The sequence below is a fragment of the Triticum dicoccoides genome, chromosome 1B, assembly GCF_002162155.2.
Source record: "Triticum dicoccoides isolate Atlit2015 ecotype Zavitan chromosome 1B, WEW_v2.0, whole genome shotgun sequence".
Classification (NCBI taxonomy): Eukaryota; Viridiplantae; Streptophyta; class Magnoliopsida; order Poales; family Poaceae; genus Triticum; species Triticum dicoccoides.
Genome location: NC_041381.1, coordinates 648,534,728 through 648,555,587, shown reverse-complemented (window position 1 = coordinate 648,555,587; position 20,860 = coordinate 648,534,728). Strand labels below are relative to the sequence as shown.

The 20,860-nt window shown below is 46.5% G+C and overlaps 1 protein-coding gene across 1 annotated transcript; it reads right to left on the bottom strand.

Moving 5' to 3' along the window:
• Positions 1-11,633: 11,633 nt before the first annotated feature.
• Positions 11,634-12,746, bottom strand: LOC119310953 (BTB/POZ and MATH domain-containing protein 6-like). Its single transcript, XM_037586576.1, has one exon. The coding sequence runs from the start codon at positions 12,744-12,746 to the stop codon at positions 11,961-11,963; it is 786 nt and encodes a 261-aa protein (XP_037442473.1). The 3' UTR covers positions 11,634-11,960.
• Between the last annotated feature and the right edge of the window lie 8,114 nt (positions 12,747-20,860).

Here is a 20,860-nt window from a genome sequence, read left to right as displayed (position 1 = left end):
GGACCATGCTATCAGGAAGGCGGAAGCCACGCGGCACGGCTCGGATGTACTTTCTCCTACAGACCGCATGGTCCGGATGTACTTTCTCTTGCAAACCGGAGATAAATGTGGGGTCCTTTGCGGGAGTTTGGATCGCTGCCATGCCTGCTTCTAACCGCCTTGGCCCATCAAACCCTCTCCTCCCTCGTTTGTGCGTGTTTCCGCCCAGCGCCAGCTGCCCGCGTTCATGTCGATGTAGAGCGTGCCGCTCCACATTGAAGATGTCTCAACCAATGAAGCGGCGCGTCCGCCGTGGGCGCCGCCCGCGACGATACTTCGGTGTCCGCGCCTGTTCAATGCTAGAGACGCGTTATTGGACGAGACGGGACAGATATCTACCACACCCGTTTAATGCCCAGCCTGTCCGTATGCCGCCATTAAGCAGGCTCGCCGCCTGAGAAACCCGCTCCAGCGCCACACATTGACGCACCCGGACGCCTGGCCTCATTGGAATCCGCTATTTAAAACGGCTGCACCCGGCTAACTTCACGCCATAGCACAAGCCCGCTCCCATCCTCCTTTCTTGCACTGCATCCGCCATGACTGTATGCGGCGAATCTCTATAGGAAAGCCTTTTCACTGAGATGAAGCGCGCGATGGCCGCCCTTGCCACCGCCCGAGGAAGCCGTCGTGCCAAGCGGATCAAGGTCGGCTTGCTCGCCAGCTCGCCCAAGATCTCCGACGACGAGGATGACACCCCGATATAGACGGGCTCCGACGACACCACCCCAGCTCCCGCGCCTCTTGTGCACACCGGCTTCACCATGGAGCAGGCGCATGCGCAGTACAACGCCGCCATGAGGGAGGTGCAACCCGCGCTGGCCTTTGTCGGCGTTCCAGTAGGCCCAGGAGAAACATCGGTACAACTTGTTCCTTCTAGAGCAACACCGGCTGGCGGAGGGCTAGATCTATGGCAAGCGCACGAGCGAGGAGGCCGTGGCGGCGGCGAACCCCAACTTTGTCGCGGAGCAGCGTGCCATCTACGATGCCGTCCACGCTCAAGCCGCCGCTCGCTAGGAAGCGGCCTCCACGGAGGTGCAACTCCAGGCGATTGCGGAGGAGAACAATGCCAGCTGTGCCTTCTACGCGCCGCTAATGAACCATCCGGCGGCCCAATGGGACGACACCGTGGGCACCACAATTTTCATTGTGAACCTCACGTCCACCGGCGATGGACAAGGCGTGGACTCCTCCAAGGATGAGTAGGGCATCGGAGGCGGCAAGGCCTTGTGTCCCATGTGGGCCGGTCCGCCTCCCGTGTCCTACTCTTTCTCGCCGAAGACCGCAACTTCACTTCGCCGGTCTTATCCCGGTGGTCATGAAGACTACGGATGGACGACGGGAAGGGCTTGGACGCCGGGCACCGCCGCTGTAGATAAGTTTAGGGTCGGGTCGGTTAATTTTTTGTTCTAAATGTTCGAAATCTAATGAAAATCCGCCGTGTTTGTAAGAAATCCGGCCGTGTTTGTATGAATTTCATCCGGTTCGTTGAAAACATATTTGAAATATATGCGGGCACAGTTGGATGGCGGCCTCCCGCATCCATGTCCGCGAACAAACGTGGGAGAAAATTTACGGGTTACAGTTGGAGATGCCCTTATAATCATGAATACTTGAATTAATGGTTTGTTCGGATTATATATATTTGCAGTCTTTGATAATATGAGGAGCGTCTGTCAGAACATTTTTGTGGTCCTTGACGTGGTTGATGAATCATCAAGACCCAGTCAACTGCGGTCGTAGTAATTATCGCAGGTCTTATTATGGGATCATATCAATGCTGTTAACCGCTTCCATGTTTACCGTGATTTAGTTGTAATAAATAAAATAACGCATCATCCGTCTATATCGCACATGATTAAGGATACACGTGATTTATTTTCCGGTAAAAGCGGTATGGAAACCAAAAGCCAAATAGCAAAGCTTTCATGTTTTACCTCAATTAGCTATGTCATCACGTCCACCGTCTCCTTCCCCCTCCTCCACCCTCGACGATGACACCGCCACTCCACCACCAGTGCCGGCGACGCCACTAGCCACCCTGACGCCGCCATGGCAGACCGCCTCGGACATTGTGGCGTGGCGCAGGACACCCCAGTTCGGATCGAAGGTCGTCGAGATCGACGGGTACTCTGGGCTCGCCAAGTGTGTCGGCACTGGCGGGTGGCGGACACATGACCTCCGACGTGTTCCGCGCCGGGGTCTATGACTGGTGCGTGAAGATCTACCCCGACGGCAAGAGTTCGTCCGACGCCGGCTGGGTCTCCGTCTACCTGCAGATCCAGGCTAGCCGCGCCAACGACGACGGCTTGACTGCCATGGCGCGGTTCAGCATCTCTTTACTCGGCCAGGACAGACAACAGGTGCCGTCGTACAGCAGACAGTGGAGGCGGAGCAAGATCGTCCCCTTCACTCCCGAGGAAGAACATGGATATCGCCGGTTCATCGAGGTTGACGCCTTGGAGGCCTACGTGGGAGATGACGATTGTTTCAGAGTCAGCTGCGAAGTCGCCGTCTACCACATGTGCTCCGAACCCGCCGTCACCCCGCGGCCCGTCGTTGTCCCGCCGTCCGACCTGCATCGGCAGCTCCTTGCTCCTGAGGAGCGAACGGGGAACGTCACGTCCCCTCCCCGTTCGTGTCACACGTCGTCAAGATAGTCGTCGGTGAACTCGTGGAGAAGAAGGTCCTGGAGGAATCGGGCTGCCTGAATGACGATGCTTTTAGTATCCGGTGTGATATCACCATGGCAAAGTAAGGAGGCCTTGAGTGGCGACCTAGAAATAATGTTACCCCCTCTCTCACAGTTTACAGGGCGTATGCGTACCCTTAGGTTGTCAATTTGACCAACCTAATACAAGTTATATATTATAAAAAATATACCAATATAAACTTCAGATGTTTTATTTTCTAAAGATATAATTTTTATGTTATATAGTTTATATTAGGGTGATAAAATTGACAACCTAGGTATACGTGTAAGACTTGTAAACCGAGACGGAGGGAGTAGCAAATACTACTAGAACAATTATGTGTGATGCGTGAGGGAAAAGGTATTTTTGGTGTGATGCGTAGTTGGCTGAATAAGAGGAGCTGAGCAAATGGCATTGCCACTACCGACACGACAGGTTGCTGGTAGAATGGAGCACCTATTGTTTTTTCCGAGGATAGAATGGAGGAGCACCTGATCGATCTGTTTGTTGAGCAAATGGTATCGCTAGTAACGACGGACAATGGATGCATAGATCAAGAGAGAATATGTGCAAAATAGTTTTTCTAACGAAACACTACAAAGCGGTGAAGCATCAACTATTCAGGGTTTGCATCGAGATTCTTTACACCTTTGCGTGTATTCACTGGTAAATCATTTGTCATGAAAGCGGAAAACTGAGCGGTTCTGCTAGGTACCGGTAGATCCTCGGCAGTTCATTCAGTTCTCGAGATTCGTGCGTCAGAATAATGTATAACTCGCGAATTGTTTTTCAAATGAAATACACACCAATACACAGGTGGCGCGGTAGGTCCCATACTTTGGTACAGTCCGTTTTTTTCCCAGTCACTCAGATGGTATAGTACTTGCATGCATGCGCTGCCCATTCTCTCTCTTCTCCCTCCCGAGCAAATGCACTCGTCATTTCACCTTTGCTAACCCAATTCGCTCATATCTTTTAAATTCTGATTTCATCTTTTTTATACATATTTGGACTCATGTCGCAAAGGCCTTTAAAACAAGAACTTGACGCCGACGAGCAGCAGTGGAGGCAGTGAACGCCGGGGAACTCCGTGGTCGACACGCAGCCGGTTTCCCATCCAGGGTAGGCAGGCTGATCTCGTACCATGCTTTGGCGGTAGTGGCTCGAATGGCGTCGGGCGATGGAGCCTGATAAAGATGAATATCCACCCGGCGTGTCCCAAGCTATGGCCATCGGGATAGTACTCCAAGCACCATCGCCGGCCTCCGACCACGAACACGGTGGGCAGTGGCGGAGCCAGGAAAAATGTATAACACGGGCCGACTGAAGGCAGCAACACTTTCGTACAAATTTTTAAACAAAAAAACAGTGAGGCAGATGTAATAGCATGATATTTTTCATTGATTACACCACCATTCACCGTTGATACAAAAGGATATGCAATTTTTCAATGGTACATCACACAAAAGAAAAATCTAGATAATAGAAGATAGAGAAACTAACTTGCTCCAAGCCTTCAACTAAATGGCACTCGACGTGGTGGTTCATCGAACTCATCTATAATTGCATCTGTTGATATTCCAACAGCAATCTCCTTTTCAATATAAATTAGCAAGCAGTCCCTTAGAAATCCATCTTCCATCTTATTCCGAAGCCTTGTCTTCACAAGTTTCATGGCAGAAAATGCACGTTCTGTAGTTGCCGTTGAAACCGGTAAAGTAAGAACAAGCCGAATGAGTCTGTACATTAAGAAGTAGTTAGACCTTTTAGCAATGAATAAATCAACCAGTACAGGAACAGAGAACATTAGATACCTGTCAATCAAGTAATATTCATCTGATTTTCCACTAGATGCAAGTCGTTGACAAAGTTCTGATATAGTTGTCAAATTCTGAAACTTTGGGCTTGTGGGTACAACATTCTCGTAATGTCGTAACTGACATCTTAGATTATTCATTTCTTGTTCTTTAAAATCAGCAGGATAGAACTTTGAAGCCAGAGAACATATATTATCAATGTTAAATGAACGGAATGAATCTTTTGGGTCCAAGGAAGTACACAGGATGAGAAGCTCTGTAGCTTGTTTGTTGAATCTACAATTCAGCTCTTGTGCTTGCTGATCAACAGCAACCATGAAAATGTCACAGCGATAATGGTGCTCAACTGTAGTCTCATCCTCCGCACGAGAATTAATGAAATCCACATATAACTCACTGAAATGTGGTGTTTGAACTCCATGTTTGGTACAGAATGAAAGCACGTCAGCTTTAAGCTTGTTCCAACCATTATCTCTTAGCTCCTGGATCAACATTTTGGTAGTCTTAACATCATCCATGGCATTCACAATATCTTGAGACTTTTGTTGCAACTTTTTGCATAGCATGTCCGTGATTCCCATAAGTTCTTTCATGACATGCAGAATAAATATGAAGTCAAAAGACATCATCAACTTAACAGCACCAGAAGCCTTTGCTCGTGCGGAAGGTGAAGTACCAGATCCTTTAGCAGTTGCAATGCTTTTAAGTACCAAAAATGTTGGTTTGTACAATTTCACAAGGCTGCAAACAGAAGCATAGTGTGAACTCCACCTAGTATCACAAGGCCGTTGTAAAGTTCCGACTTGATTAGCCCCACTTCCAGTTTCAAGCTCACCGAGCTCAATCAAATGCTCCATTTCAGCAACTTGATTTGCTTGCAACTCATCATGTCTCTTACTAGAAGACACAACCGTATTGATAACAAGAGCAAGATGATCAAAAAAGTTGTGAACATCAGCTACTTCTTTTGATGCAGCAACAAGAGCTAGCTGCAACTGATGAGCAAAACAATGGATATAATATGCATAAGGACACTCCTCCATGAACTTTGCTTGTAGTCCATTCCACTCTCCACGCATGTTACTAGCACCATCGTACCCTTGACCGCGAATATTGTTCACATCTAACTGATGTTGAACCAAAACAGATGATATCTCTTCTTTTAGAGTAGCCGAAGATGTATCAGCAACATGAACAATATCAAGAAAACGCTCACGAGTGAAACCAGGTTTATCAACAAAACGAATAACTACTGCCATTTGCTCTCTTTTGGATTCATCTCTTGACTCGTCAACAAGCAAGCAGAACTTGGCATCTCCTATTTCTTTACGGATTTCACTTTGCACCTTAGAAGCAATGATACCTAGAAGTTCTTTTTGAATTGTAGGCGATGTGTACTTCGCATTGCCTGGAGCATTACCCAACACTACATCACCAATTTCCTCATCATAAGAAGCTATCAGTTTCACCATTTCAAGGAAATTACCTTGGTTCTTCGAATCAAGACTTTCATCATGTCCTCGGAAGGGGCAAGCTTGGAATGCTAACCACCGTAGTGAATCAACGGTTACTCTAAGACGCAGCCTATTCCTTTTGATATCCCCATCTGTTTGCTTCACCACTAATGGTTCCAGATGACATGGCTTATTCTTCAGATTATCATAACATTTTGCAGCATAATTATGAGCAGATTTACTGTCCTTTCCCATGTGAGTTAAGAATGCACATCTCTCTCCGTCATTAACTCTCTTCCATTTTTTGAATCCTTTCACTGTAAACACATCAGATCCTTTCTTTCCAAGTGGCTTCTTACAAAATAAAAAGCATGGAAAACAGTAGACTGCATCTTTATCCGCTGAATATTCTAACCAAGGGAAGCTCTTAAACCAATGATATTGAAACTTGCGTGGATGGGTCACCGACTCATCGGGAGGATACTCATCCATTTTAAAATGATATGCCCCATGCTTTATATATGCCATTCGAGCTTTTTCTTGATCGTTAGGAGGATAATCTGAAATTTGGCACCGCAGACCTGGTTCTCTTTCTACCACCAAAATAGCAGAATCATCATTGCCCCTCCCTCTCATAACCTGAGGTGGTGTTGTTGATATTGGAGTTTCTTCTATTTGTTCTTGTTCATCCACTTGTTCTTCTTCATCTACCAAGGGAGGGGCATCAACCAAAATAATTTGTTCTGGAACATCAGTTCTTCTTTTCTTCTCAAAAAAAGAATGCAGCGTTGCATGCTTTCTTTTATTTTTGGCCATGGAGACAACTGATTACCCTAGAAAAATTGAACACAGACCACTATAAGACTATCCAATTTAGAGAATTGAAAAGCCAAACAAAAATTATAGAACAAATTTCAGATCTGAGCGACAGAGAAAGAGGGATCTCAAATCAAGAATATATACCTCTTCTTGTGTGCTTGCAGCAGCTTGAAGAAAGATGAACCGTTGGCCGTCCAGCCGGCCGGCGGCGCTGCAGCAGCTCAGGAGAGAGCAACTAGAAAGATTTAGGAGATTTGGGGGCTAGTGGTTTGTCTCCATGGATGAGCAGAGCAAAGGCTGGACCACAGGGGACCAAGGAAAGGGAAAGGTGGGAAGAGGAATCACGTGTGGCTGGGAGCCGGCGGTGGCTTTGCCTCTTTGTGTTTGGGATTAGCTTTTAGGATAGAATAACACTAGAGAAAAGTCAAGCCTTGTACAGGATTCATTGTGCCAAGTTTGCTGTTGCTCATCGGTTAGGGAGGGCCACAAGGCCCAGAACAGCATAACACATAACTTCTGAAACAAAAAATCGCTGCTCTAAATTTTTTTTGACATGTTGGCCCGGGCCTTGGCCCTAGCTGGTCCCCTGCTGTCTCCGCCGTTGACGGTGGGCGTGATGCAATTGCCGTAGCCGAGCATTTTGGTCTCTGAGTAGCCGACTATCTTAAGAATGTGGGAGCCAGAGACGGCGGCCTAGTCGATGATGGCCCTGCGGAGGGCGGCGCAGCTCCCCGTTTGGTGCCGAAAGCCATCGCTCGCCATGACGGCCTCTAGGCTGCCCGGTGGCGCGAGGTAGTACATGCACGCCTCCTTGAGCCCGCGGCAACCATGCCGCTCAGCCAGCGTCAGGGTGGTCGCCGCCGTACGCGTGTCAATGTTGTCACGCAACATCTCCTCGCAGATCAACATCTGCCTCTGCAGATCATACCTGTCGGCCGCCACGAGGAGGTGTTGGGCCATCTCCACCGTATCATCGACGTCGGCAGGCAGTGCGTCCGTGTAGATGAATTCGAGCATGGCATGGAAGACTCTCGGCTCCATGTCATTGACCTGCACCACACGTCGTTGCGGCGCCGTTCTCCGGCTGAAAGGTATTGGTCGCCGCTCGGTCCTCGGTGTTCATGGCGGAGCTCTTCGGCGGGGACCAGGATCGATTCAGACCAGGATGGCACCTCTCGCCTGTCTTGGCCGAGCAAGCAGATGCTGAACCGCGCCATGACACAGTGTAGCCATTGTCGTTGGCGCGGCTAGCCCGGATCTGCAGGCAGACGGAGACCCAGCCGCTGCCGGATCTTCACACGCCAGTCATAGCCCAGCGCGCTGAATGTCTCAGAACTGACGTGTCCGCCGGTGCCGATACCCTTGGCCCGCTGGGAGTACCCATGGACCTCGACGAGCTCCGACGTGGACCAAGGTTCGCTGCGCCACGCCACAATGTCCGACGCGGTCTGCCATGGCATCGTGGTGCCATCATGGACGGTAGAGGAGGGAGGAGGGAGGAGGCGGTAGACGTGGCATAGCGGCGCCACAAGGTACAAACGAGACCCTGATTGAACTGAAGCTAACCTAGAAGACAAAGACTTTGCATAAATGGCGGCGTATGTATTGTTGGTTTCCATCCATGAATATATCAGGAGCATTCTCACGCGCGATATACAAAGTATAGTAGGTTACAACTAAAGACCGATAAACATGGAAACAATTAACAACACTAATTTGATCCCGATAACTGCAAATCGTATAATTGGCTCAGTCTTCACGATTCAACGCCTTCAGGCGTTTTGGCAACTCTAATCCATGCCCAAAACTGAAGTGCCCAAAACCAAAGTATAAAAAATCCTGAGTTTATGAAGGCTCCATTCTTGTTCTTTTTTGCGGGGTCATGAAAGGCTGCACTCTGTTGTGCCTCCTATTATATTAAAAAAGAAAACATTTTCCCACATTATCACCAAAAAACACATGTGTCTACTAGCCATTTCATAGAACACATTGTGTGTGTCGTGGGTTGGAGAGCGTGGTGGCGGGCGGGAGCTCACCATGAATGGAGCAGTGAGGAGCATGGGGGAGGCTGAGAGGCACCATAGCTCGATTCCTAGCCTCAAGGGAGGTCAACATGGCGCACGTGCGAGGGGGGGCTCTGGAGTTTGCAGTTGCAGCTATGAGCTCCGAATCAGGTGATCTGGCTTGGTAGGCGGATATAGACGACCCAAGAGCGGGAATGGAAGGGGGACATAGTTCGGTGGCGCTGGAGACGGGGATGTTAGTTGAAGATGTTGCTGGTGGCATTTTTTGGTGCTGGTGGGAGGAGGTTTGGAAGGTGTAGATAGGCGATAGTGGGGCAGGGAATGCAGGGGGCGTGGTCGGTGGGTCCAAAGATAGTGGTGTGGTCGAAGTTGTTGTTGATGGTGTCTTTTGAGGTGGCGGGAGGAGGCTTGGAAGCCGGTGTTAGGTGATTGCGGGACCGGGAATGGGACGCATGACGCGGTCAATGGGGCCTACACGTTTTGCCGGAGCTAGCGGGGTGATCAAAGATGTTGCTGGTGCTGTCTTTTGTAGTGGCGGGAGGAGGCTTGGAAACTAGAGATGGGCGGTGGTAGGACCGGGAGGAAGGGGGTCATGGTAGGTGGGGCAAGCACGGCTCGCCAGAACCACCAAGTGATTACCTTTTATCCATTTTCGGATGTAGATAGTTTCTGTCTTTTTCCCCAGAGGTGACCTATGTTATCTAACCCACAAAAAGAATTGCTAATCGAAAGATGATTATGGCAAGTTCTTGTTTTCGCTAGAAGTTCCAGTTTCCTGGACCAAATACACACAATTTAAAGGAAAAAAACAACAAAAAAAACATGCTAGGGCTTAAGGTCTTCACCTACAAATGTATACTTGCACTAAGGATTTCATCTATATCCAACATGGCTCAAGAAACACTATTACTATGTGTTGTCGACCTGTATGTGTAGGGGATGTGTCCTAATAACCCCATGACCAAAATGCAGCCGTATCGTGATTCTGTTGTCCAACCAAGGCCTTTACCATCTCACGGGATTACCTTGATTATAAAGGATTTCTACAAACCAACACAATTGGCGTTTAATGACCAGACCTTTTTAATGAGCCTGGTGCATAAAGACACGTTTTAGTGTGTTAGTTCACTCTTTTTATTACGTATATAGTCTATATTGGAATATCTAAAACATCTTATAATTGTGAACATGGGGTATATCATTTTGTGTTAAGTTAAGTAATATAATTGGAAAGTACAATGTAGCCCTTAACTATTGTGCTAGCTGCCGCAATGAAAAATGGCAATATAACCTATAGGATTACTACTATCAACCACGAGAGTTAGAAGAAGAAAGGAAGGAATCACGGCCTACAAAAAAATCTGTTGTAATTCATGCGGGCGCAAACAACTAACAGTTTGTCACCGGCTCACCGCTCATGTTGGTCTTGAAAGCCTTGTATGTTGAAGGCGTTTGCAGTTCTCCTTATCACTTACTGCATGTTCAATGCATTTTTTAATCTCCAGCAGGTGAGCAAGTGAAAGAAAAAGACGGACAATATGATTTTCGTTGTAATTTTAATTTTTTTACTTGTTGTTTTGTGTCTTATTGTCCTTCGAATGTTTTCCTTGATAAATATCACATATGAGATGTTCTTTGGGTGTTTTTTTTTCAAAAAGTAAATTATGAACAAAATCCCTTATTTCCTAAATATGACAGGCAGCAAATATTCATCAAAATAGCCAATGAAAACATGCATAACCAGTGGTGAATGGAGAAGGGGAAGAAGGTAGAGGATTGAAGAACGAAAGAGGATGGGTCAGAAGACCACTTCATTTATCACGATTTAGAGGAAATCCGCGTCGACACCTATAGCGCTCTCTCTCTCTTTCTCTCTCTCTCTCACACACACACACACACAAGCATATTTTACAAATTATTATACAAAATACTAACTAAATAGGCAGCAACTAACGATACTAACAAATAACATACAAACAACTAATAAACATTTCAAATTTTAATAAAAACAAAAAGAAAAATGATGAAGAAGGTGCTCGAGGAGGTCGTCCGGGCCAGCGGGGGATGGCTGGAGTGCCTCGGGAGGAGGATTCAACAAATAGAGGAGATGAGCGGCAAGGGAGCGAGGCGGTGGCCAAGCAGGGCCCGATTGCCGAGAGGGGGGGAGGTGGGTGGAGGCATCGAACCGGCTGCTCATTAACCGGGGTAGACGAAGGTGAAGGGGCACGAGTTTAAGCTGCGTGTTTCCTATCGTGCACTCGGCTTACACTTTTGGCATTTTATAAAATAAAAGAAATTTTGTATGCCTTATGTCCTTAAAGGGCACTCCGCTTATAGGGCCCGCCCTCATAGAGTTGTCAAGTGCGGTGAGGATGGACATGTGGCAGACGCTTTGCCAAGCTTCTGTTGTAAACGCGGGACATGTGTTTTCCCGTAGTGAGCCATGCACTCTCACATTGTTTGTCGTCACAGTAAATACATGTTATGATACCTTACCTGGAAGAGATGGCAACCATATTACAAGACAAAGGTTAGTCATGCGGCGAGGCACTAAACTGAAACTTTTTGGTGAACTGGACTATACATAAGATCACCTGGCACGGTTCTGGTTTCCATTTTTCAAGTAAATAGGAGCATCAATTCAGATAATCTACATGAGAAAAGAAGGTACCCTTTTGTGTTAAATCGAGTAATGTAATACACCCTCTGTTCCTATCCCTAAGTAAAAGACTTTTGGGCAGTTTATAATAAAGTAAGCTAGTAGTAAATTCTTAGAAAGATATAATGTAGTCTTTAACTAGCATTAAGCATACAAGATAATCATGAGACCCTCTTACAAAGAAGATAAAAAAATAAAAGCACATGAGCAGCCACATCCTACCACAAAACAACCTAAAGACCACTGACATGAATAGGAACCGGGTCTCCTTGAAAAACCGTCGGGAATCGATGTGCATCGCTCATACCAAGTTATGTACGAGCTTTTAACTATTGCGATAGCTGCCACGATGGCCATAGCCCACAGGATTATTAATAAGATCAACTACGGGAGTAAAAAAAAGGAAGGAATCACGGCCTGAAAAAGTTATTGTTGTAATTCATGCTTGTCACCTCTCATGCATATTGGCCGCCGACCTTTCGTCCCTGCTGGATCCGCGGCTCACCAGGCCGCTGGGCCAAACACCACTTGACGTACTCACCGTCGTCCGGCTGACGACGGCGTCGACCCCGTCCGGGATGAGGAGGATAATAAGTTGGAGCCCCGTAGTAGCCCTCCTCCGCCTCATCACCTTCATCATCTTCCCAGTTGTCGATCTCGTCCGCCGCCAGACGCGAGCACGTCATCTCCCTAAGGCCGACGTCGCACCGGACCACGAGGAAGTCGTCGCGGATCAGATGCTCCAGCTCTTCCCTCCCGATGAACTGCTCGTGGCCGCATCCGGGGCCTTCTTCGTCGCCGGCAGCGGCAGGGCTCCTCAAGGCGCGCAAGCGCGGGCTGGGGGAGTACAAGGGGTGGTAGTAATGGTCGTCGACTTCGGGTTTGGGGATGCCGGTGAAGGAGCCGGTCTCGGCCGGGAGCTCGTACGCGGTGTTGCCGGCGTGGTCCAGCAGGCTGAACTTGTACCACGCCTGGCCGGGACGCCGGGTGCAGTCGTCGGTGAGCTGGATGTAGACAGAGGCGTGGTTGGATCTCGGGGCGGCGTCGCGGCCGTTGGGGTAGTAGTCCATGCGCCAGGACCCGCTGCCGACGGTGAAGCCCACGGAGGAGATCTTCTCGCCTGGGAGGACCGTCTTGGCCTGCGAGTAGCCGTCGATGCGCAGCAGGTGGAACCCGCTCACCGCTTTGGCGACGACGCTGGTGGCCGACCGCGACAAACGGCCAACGCCGGCGGCGGACATGGTTTAATTTGGTTGCGTTCGATCGACCTGGCCTGGTGGGGTGAGATACCTAACCTGATGAAGATCCGGTAAACAAGATCGGTGGCTAGCCAGGGCTTTCTAAGAAAATCTACCACCAACTTTTGCTCCAAGGCTCCAACAGAACATACCATTTTTTCCGGGCTTGCAGGCAGCGTAATTTGTTTCTTTTTTAAGTTAGTACAATTGTTTTTTGGAGGGAAAAGAGCCAAATATTTTTTGCAAAAAAAAGGGAAAGAGCGCTCTCTCTCTCTCTCGGAGCAACCACTTTTTTTAGAGTCAATTACACCACCGGTGCTTAAACTTGACGAGAAAAGTCACTTTAGTGCAAGAACTTGCGACATACATTGAACTGGTGTCACAACTTTTGGCTCGTCGTGCAAATACGGTGCAAAACTTGTTTGTATACGCATGCGGCACTAACGAGGTGTGACAGTGTGGCGTAGGGGCCCATTGTCAGTGACTGGGCGGTGTAGAAGAGGCATGTGGCATGTTTTTTTTTGTAAAAATACCCTTGAATTTTATTTTATTTCGCACAAAAAAGCGCCATGGGACCGACTTGTCCGTCGAAGGCACACTCTCTGTGCCAGCCAACTGATGTGCGCAGCTAGCCAACCCACCAGGATAACGATTCATGTACTAGAAGGATACCCAGTAATTATATCATTGTATTTAACCACATAAATTAAGAACTTTAATTCCGACAAAAAGTTGAGGTCATCATCAGGGTTAGAATACAGGACCTACGGGACACAAGCTGATGAGCCTACCACCCTAAAAAAGGAATTTTGGTGTCTACATAAAACTGTTACTGTTTGTGTGTACAATCCACCGCGCTCATGGGCAAAAAATGGACCGCAATTAGTGCAGCCCATTTTCAACATGTGTTTTGTTTTCGGGAAATGATTAGAATTACCTGGACAATTTTACACCTCACATCCGCCGTGTCGAGAGCCACCCACATGTCGGAATAGTCCCACACACAGCAAGTCATAGGATTTTGCAGCATCGCCCATGTTTCGGAATTTTGTTAAATTAATAGGTTGGCATTTTTTGGAATTACATGAGCATCTTTTTATGTAATTTATTTTACTTATGTGTATATTATTTATAATTAGGATTTACATAATTTCCACAAATTTCTAAAAAAATACAGTATGTTCTAGCCCATGAGCGTGGTGTGTTAGTGACAAAAAGAATAAAAATTCCAGTAGGGATCAAATGAATGTGGATGCTGTGTCCGGTTCATCTCATTTTTTGCCCCAAGTCACAGGTTTGAACCCCCTACGGCAGCATTTTTTGGAATTAGTACAATTCTTAATTTATGTTGTTTAAGGAAAAGTTATAAAAAAATGTGTATCCACCTAGGTTGTCAAATGGTGTAGCACTAAGGTTGCTAACCGAGCGAGTGGGATTACTCAAAGTCGCCAGTTCGAATATTCGTTGGTGCAATTTTTTCATTCTAATATAAAACTTGGGGTACAGGTGGGTTGAGGGTGTCTTTGCAAAAAAAACACGCACAAGCCTGGTCTACACAGCCCGATCACTGATAATGGGCCTTCATGCCACGCTGTCACGCCTCGTCAGCAGTGCATGCGTCTTCAAATGAGTTTTGCACCGTATTTGCACGCCTGAGCCAAGTTATGGCACCAGTTCAATGTATGCCGCAAGTTCTGGCACTAAAGTGAGTATTCTTGCCAAGTTTAAGCACTGATGGTGTAATTGACTCCTTTTTTTACACTTGGCGGAGCAAACACTACAGGGGAAAAAACACGTTCGTCGTGTATCAAGTGTCAAAATACGAGTTCACGGCCTACTCCCACGTTTTTTAAGGTAAACTAGGGATTTTATTAAATGTTCACGACATCCGGAATACAATCAATCTCCGGCATAACCCACCGGCCACACATGGCGGCCCACTGCGAGATACGCAGCTCCCTTAACTAGCAAGTGGGCCTCAAAATTATTGTCTCTGCTCTCAAAACGAAAATCAACAGAAGAAAAATTATTGCTACTAGTTTGAATATCTCGAAGAATAGGAGCATAAGATGGAACACCTGCAGATTTGATGTTAGAAATCACTTCTGCACAATCTGAGGCAATGGCGAGATATTATAGATTCAAATCCCGGGCTTGAGCTAGTGCTTCGCTGCATGCATGTGCCTCCAGACTTACCGGGTCGGTGAGACCATCAAAAACCATCGCAGATGCACCTAAAAATTTGCCAAATTTGTCACGGCATACAACTCCCGCTGCTCCTTTGTCTCCTAAAGTTGACAGGCCCCCGTCACAGTTTAACTTTGCAGCCTCGCCAGGGGACGGTAGCCACACTTTTGCTCTCAGCCGGTTCACTCGTACTTCATTTGCCCCGGGTCTGTGCGAATTAGCTATGTCTAGCTCCTCCAAAAATCTCTTAATAAAACTCAAAGTGGAAAGTGGGATGTGAAATTCATTCTCATGCATGGCCATTCTCCTGGCCCACCAAATTGCCCACATGGTCACTGAAATTCGAGCTAGGTCATGTTGATTTGTTGTCTCAAACAGCTAAAACAGCCAAAGCCTCACATCTTCGGTTTGGTTTGATATCACATGCTCGACCAGTTCATCATCCCCCAAAGCCCAAACACATCTTGCCATGCGGCAGCTTAGTAGCGAGTGGCGCCAAGTGTCCTCATCCCACTACAAGAAATATGTCAACTAGTGACCTTCTGTCAGTGACCCCGGAAGAATTGGTCATAGATCTATGACCATTTGAGACCAATTGGTCAAAAGCTGTTCGGAGGGCTCCAAACCCTAAACCATTGCGACCATTTTGGTCAGAAAGGTCGTGATTTCCTTACACGAAATGGTCATAAAGCAAACAGCGCTAGTCCGCTGCCTTATTTTTAGTTGTTAACGACCAATATAGATGGTCATAGCCTTGTAAATTATGGTGGGTTGCGATGACTAGGCGCCATCTCATCAGTTTTGCCTATGTGTCATGTCCATGTGTCAATTTTTTCTCTAGGTTGTGAAGCAACCTATATTTATGTTATTCCATAAATTCCCAAAAAATTCTCATAAATTGTTTGGATCATATCTTCATCAAATATGTCAAAAACCTTCCTTGTCTAGTTCAAAAATAATTCAACAATATTCATTTTCCTATTCTGTTGAGAGCAGCACTTTGTGAAGGAAGTACCACTTTGGCATGTCCAAATAGTATCCATTTTCTACAGTGCTTTCCTATGCCCAAATAACCATGCTCCATCAAATGCCAGCTCAATCCATTCATTATTTTGAGCCCAGCTTCAACATTCGTATTTATATTCAGTGTGGTACTTTGCAAAGCGAGTACCACCTAGGCTCCTCCTTTTGAGCTGAAAATTTGTGAAGACGGTCTTCTTAGTAACTGATCATCCTCAGCCAAAACTCACGCCCATTAGCCATGTACATTTCCCGTACCGCTAATCAAACACTTGGCTGCTAATTCATGTTTGAGCATTGATCGGTCTCCTTGTAAGAATCTTATGTTGTAATTTTCTTCCTAGCACCTACCTGGGGAGTTCCCAACCCACTAGACATGTCTATGCCGCCCAGAACATATGGCAACACCACGGTCACGCGGTGACCATGCGGAGGGCATGCGAGTTTACGCGCTCTAGAGTTGGGGCCCTCGGCCACCGCCCAAACCTCGACGTATCGCCACCAAACCATGTATTTATGATTAAATAGGTACTTATGTACCTAGAAATGATTTTTGGAAAAAATAAATAGCAAACCATGAGGCAGCTGCAGTTCAAATTTGACACGCTTCCAACTGAATCGGCGGAAATTTGTCTTTTTCACGAGAGGTGGATAAAAACTTTTTACACCCAACCATTTTGTCAATTGTGCATTAAATATGTCCTAGTATTTTAGAAAATTGATTTGGTACAATTTGCAACAATTATTTGGGAGGTCCTTCACAAAAAAACCTCCTTTTGGGCACTCGAAAAATGGAAAATGGTTTTTTCGTCCAAAGAAAATGAAAACTTCCTTAGGCAACATTGTTTGCCATTCCAATATGCACCCTTGTGCACAATATGAGATCATTTCAACAAACTATGCCATGGATGTGGCCATAAGATTGATCATTTGGCTTGAAAACCATTGATCTCCACACGTGATAGCTCGTTTCTGAGAACACTTTTTTAAAATAATTGCCGTATTACAAGTTTGTTATTTTTCCTGGAAACTTGGCCACAAATAATGACACAATGCGAAGGTTTCCCAATTTTTTGATTTTTTTGAATTTTTTATGCCCGTTTCAAAATGCGGTCAAAACGGCGGGAATGACCTGTTGGAGAACATTGCAGAAAATAAAAAATTTCAACGCTTTCACCAAGATCAATCTATGAGTTCATCTAGCAACGAGAGAGAGGAGTGCATCTACATACCCTTGTAGATCGCGAGCGGAAGCGTTCAAGAGAACGGGGTTGAGGGAGTCGTACTCGTCGTGATCCAAATCACCGATGATCCTAGTGCTGAACGGACAGCACCTCCGCGTTCAACACACGTACAGTTGGGAAGACGTCTCCTCCTTCTTGATTCAGCAAGGGGGAAGGAGAGGTTGATGAAGATCCAACAGCACGACGGCGTGGTGGTGGATGCAGCAGCGATCTCGGCAGAGCTTCGCCAAGCTTCTACGAGAGGGAGAGGTGTAGCAAGGGAGAGGGAGGCGCCAAGAGCATGGGTGCGGCTGCCCTCCCTCCCCCCTCTTTATATAGGCCCCCTAGGGGGGCGCCAGCCCTAGGAGATGCAATCTCCAAGGGGGGCGGTGGCCAAGGGGGGTGGCTTGCCCCCCAAGCCAAGTGGAGGCGCCCCCCACCCCTAGGGTTTCCAACCCTAGGCGCAGGGGTGTCCAAGGGGGGAGGAGGCGCACCAGCCCACCAGGGGCTGGTTCCCCTCCCACTTCAGCCCATGGGGACCTCCGGGATAGGTGGCCCCACCCGGTGGACCCCCGGGACCCTTCCGGTAGTCCCGGTACAATACCGGTGACCCCCGAAACTTTTTCGATGGCCGAAACTTGACTTCCTATATATAATTCTTTACCTCCGTACCATTCTGGAACTCCTCGTGACGTCCGGGATCTCAGTCGGGACTCCGAACAACTTTCGGGTTACTGCATACTCATATCTCTACAACCCTAGCGTCACCGAACCTTAAGTGTGTAGACCCTACGAGTTCGAGAGACATGCAGACATGACCGAGACGCCTCTCCGGTCAATAACCAACAGCGGGATCTGGATACCCATGTTGTCTCCCACATGCTCCTCGATGATCTCATCGGATGAACCACAATGTCAAGGATTCAAGCAACCCCGTATACAATTCCCTTTGTCAATCGGTACGTTACTTGCCCGAGATTCGTTCGTCGGTATCCCAATACCTTGTTTAACCTTGTTACCGGCAAGTCACTTTACTCGTACCGTAATGCATGATCCCGTGACCAGACACTTGGTCACATTGAGCTCATTATGATGATGCATTACCGAGTGGGCCCAGAGATACCTCTCCGTCATACGGAGTGACAAATCCCAGTCTCGATTCGTGCCAACCCAACAGACACTTTCGGAGATACCCGTAGTGCACCTTTATAGTCACCCAGTTACGTTGTGACGTTTGGCACACCCAAAGCACTCCTACGGTATCCGGGAGTTGCACAATCTCATGGTCTAAGGAAATGATACTTGACATTTGGAAAAAGCTCTATCTAAACGAACTACACGATCTTTGAGCTATGCTTAGGATTGGGTCTTGTCCATCACATCATTCTCCCAATGATGTGATCCCGTTATCAATGACATCCAATGTTCATAGTCAGGAAACCATGACTATCTGTTGATCAACGAGCTAGTCAACTAGAGGCTCACTAGGGACACGTTGTGGTCTATGTATTCACACGTGTATTACGATTTTCGGATAACACAATTATAACATGAATAATAGACTATTATCATGAACAAAGAAATATAATAATAACCATTTTATTATTGCCTCTAGGGCATATTTCCAACATGACCGTTCCTAGCTAGTGGTTGAATCTTGGAATTTTTTTGGTGTTTCTCTGATTAAATAGGTACTTATGTACCTAGAAATGATTTTTGGGAAAAAATAAAGAGCAAACTATAAGGCAGCTGCAGTTCAAATTTGACTCGTTTCCAACTGAATCAGCAGAAATTTGTCTTTTTCACCAGAGGTGGATAAAAACTTTTTACAACCAACCATTTTGTCAATTATGCATTAAATATGTCCTAGTGTTTTATAAAATTGATTTGATCCAATTTTGCAACAATTATTTGGGAGGTCCTTCACAAAAAAAACCTCTTTTGGGCACTTGAAAAATGGAAAATGGTTTTTTCGTCCAAAGAAAATAAAAACTTACTTAGGCAACATTGTTTGCCATTCCAATATGCACCCTTGTGCACAATATGAGATCATTTCAACAAACTATGCCATGGATGTGACCATAAGATTGATCATTTGGCTTGAAAGCCATTGATCTCCACACGTGATAGCTCGTTTCTGAGAACACTTTTTTAAAATAATTGCCGTATTACAAGTTTGTTCTTTTTTCTGGGAACTTGGCCACATATGATGACACAATGCGAAGGTTTCCCAATTTTTTGAGTTTTTTTGAAATTTTTATGCCCGTTTCAAAATGCGGTCAAAACGGCGGGAATGACCGTCCCTAGCTAGTGGTTGAATCTTGGAATTGTTTTGGTGTTTCTCTGATTAAATAGGTACTTATGTACCTAGAAATGATTTTTGGGAAAAATAAAGAGCAAACTATAAGGCAGCTGCAGTTCAAATTTGACCCGTTTCTAGCTGAATCAGCGGAAATTACAACTTTATTATTGCCTCTAGGGCATATTTCCAACAGTCTCCCACTTGCACTAGAGTCAATGATCTAGTTACATTGTGATGAATCAAACACCCATAGAGTTCTGGTGTTGATCATGTTTTGCCCTAGAGAGAGGTTTAGTCAACGGATCTGCTACATTCAGGTCCATATGTACTTTACAAATATCTATGTCTTCATCTTGAACATTTTCACGAATGGAGTTGAAGCGACGCTTGATGTGCCTGGTCTTCTTGTGAAACCTGGGCTCCTTGGCAAATGCAATAGCTCCAGTGTTGTCACAGAAGAGTGTGATCGGCCCCGACGCATTGGGTATGACTCCTAGGTCGGTGATGAACTCCTTCACCCAGATTGATTCATGCGCTGCCTCGAGGCTGCCATGTACTCTGCTTCACATGTAGATCCCGCCACGACGCTTTGCTTGCAACTGCACCAGCTTACTGCCCCACCATTCAGAATATACACGTATCCGGTTTGTGACCTAGAGTCATCCAGATCTGTGTCGAAGCTAGCATCGACGTAACCCTTTACGACGAGCTCTTCGTCACCTTCATAAACGAGAAACATATCCTTAGTCCTTTTCAGGTACTTTAGGATGTTCTTGACCGCTGTCCAGTGTTCCATGCCGGGATTACTTTGGTACCTTCCTACCAAACTTACGGCAAGGTTTACATCAGGTCTGGTACACAACATGGCATACATAATAGACCCTATAGCTGATGCATATGGGATGACGCTCATCTTTTCTCTATCTTCTGCCGTGGTCGGGCATTGAGCTGAGCTCAATTTCACACCTTGCAACACAGGCAAGAACCCCTTCTTAGACTGATCCATATTGAATTTCTTCAATATCTTATCAAGGTATGTGCTTTGTGAAAGACCTATGAGGCATCTCGATCTATCCCTATAGATCTTGATGCCTAGTATGTAAGCAGCTTCTCTAAGGTCCTTCATTGAAAAACACTTATTCAAGTAGGCCTTAATGTTGTCCAAAAGTTCTATATCATTTCCCATCAAAAGTATGTCATCTACATATAATATGAGAAATGCTACAGAGCTCCCACTCATTTTCTTGTAAATGCAGGCTTCTCCATAAGTCTGCATAAACCCAAACACTTTGATCATCTCATCAAAGCGAATGTTCCAACTCCGAGATGCTTGCACCAGCCAATAAATGGATTGCTGGAGCTTGCATACCTTGTTAGCATTCTCA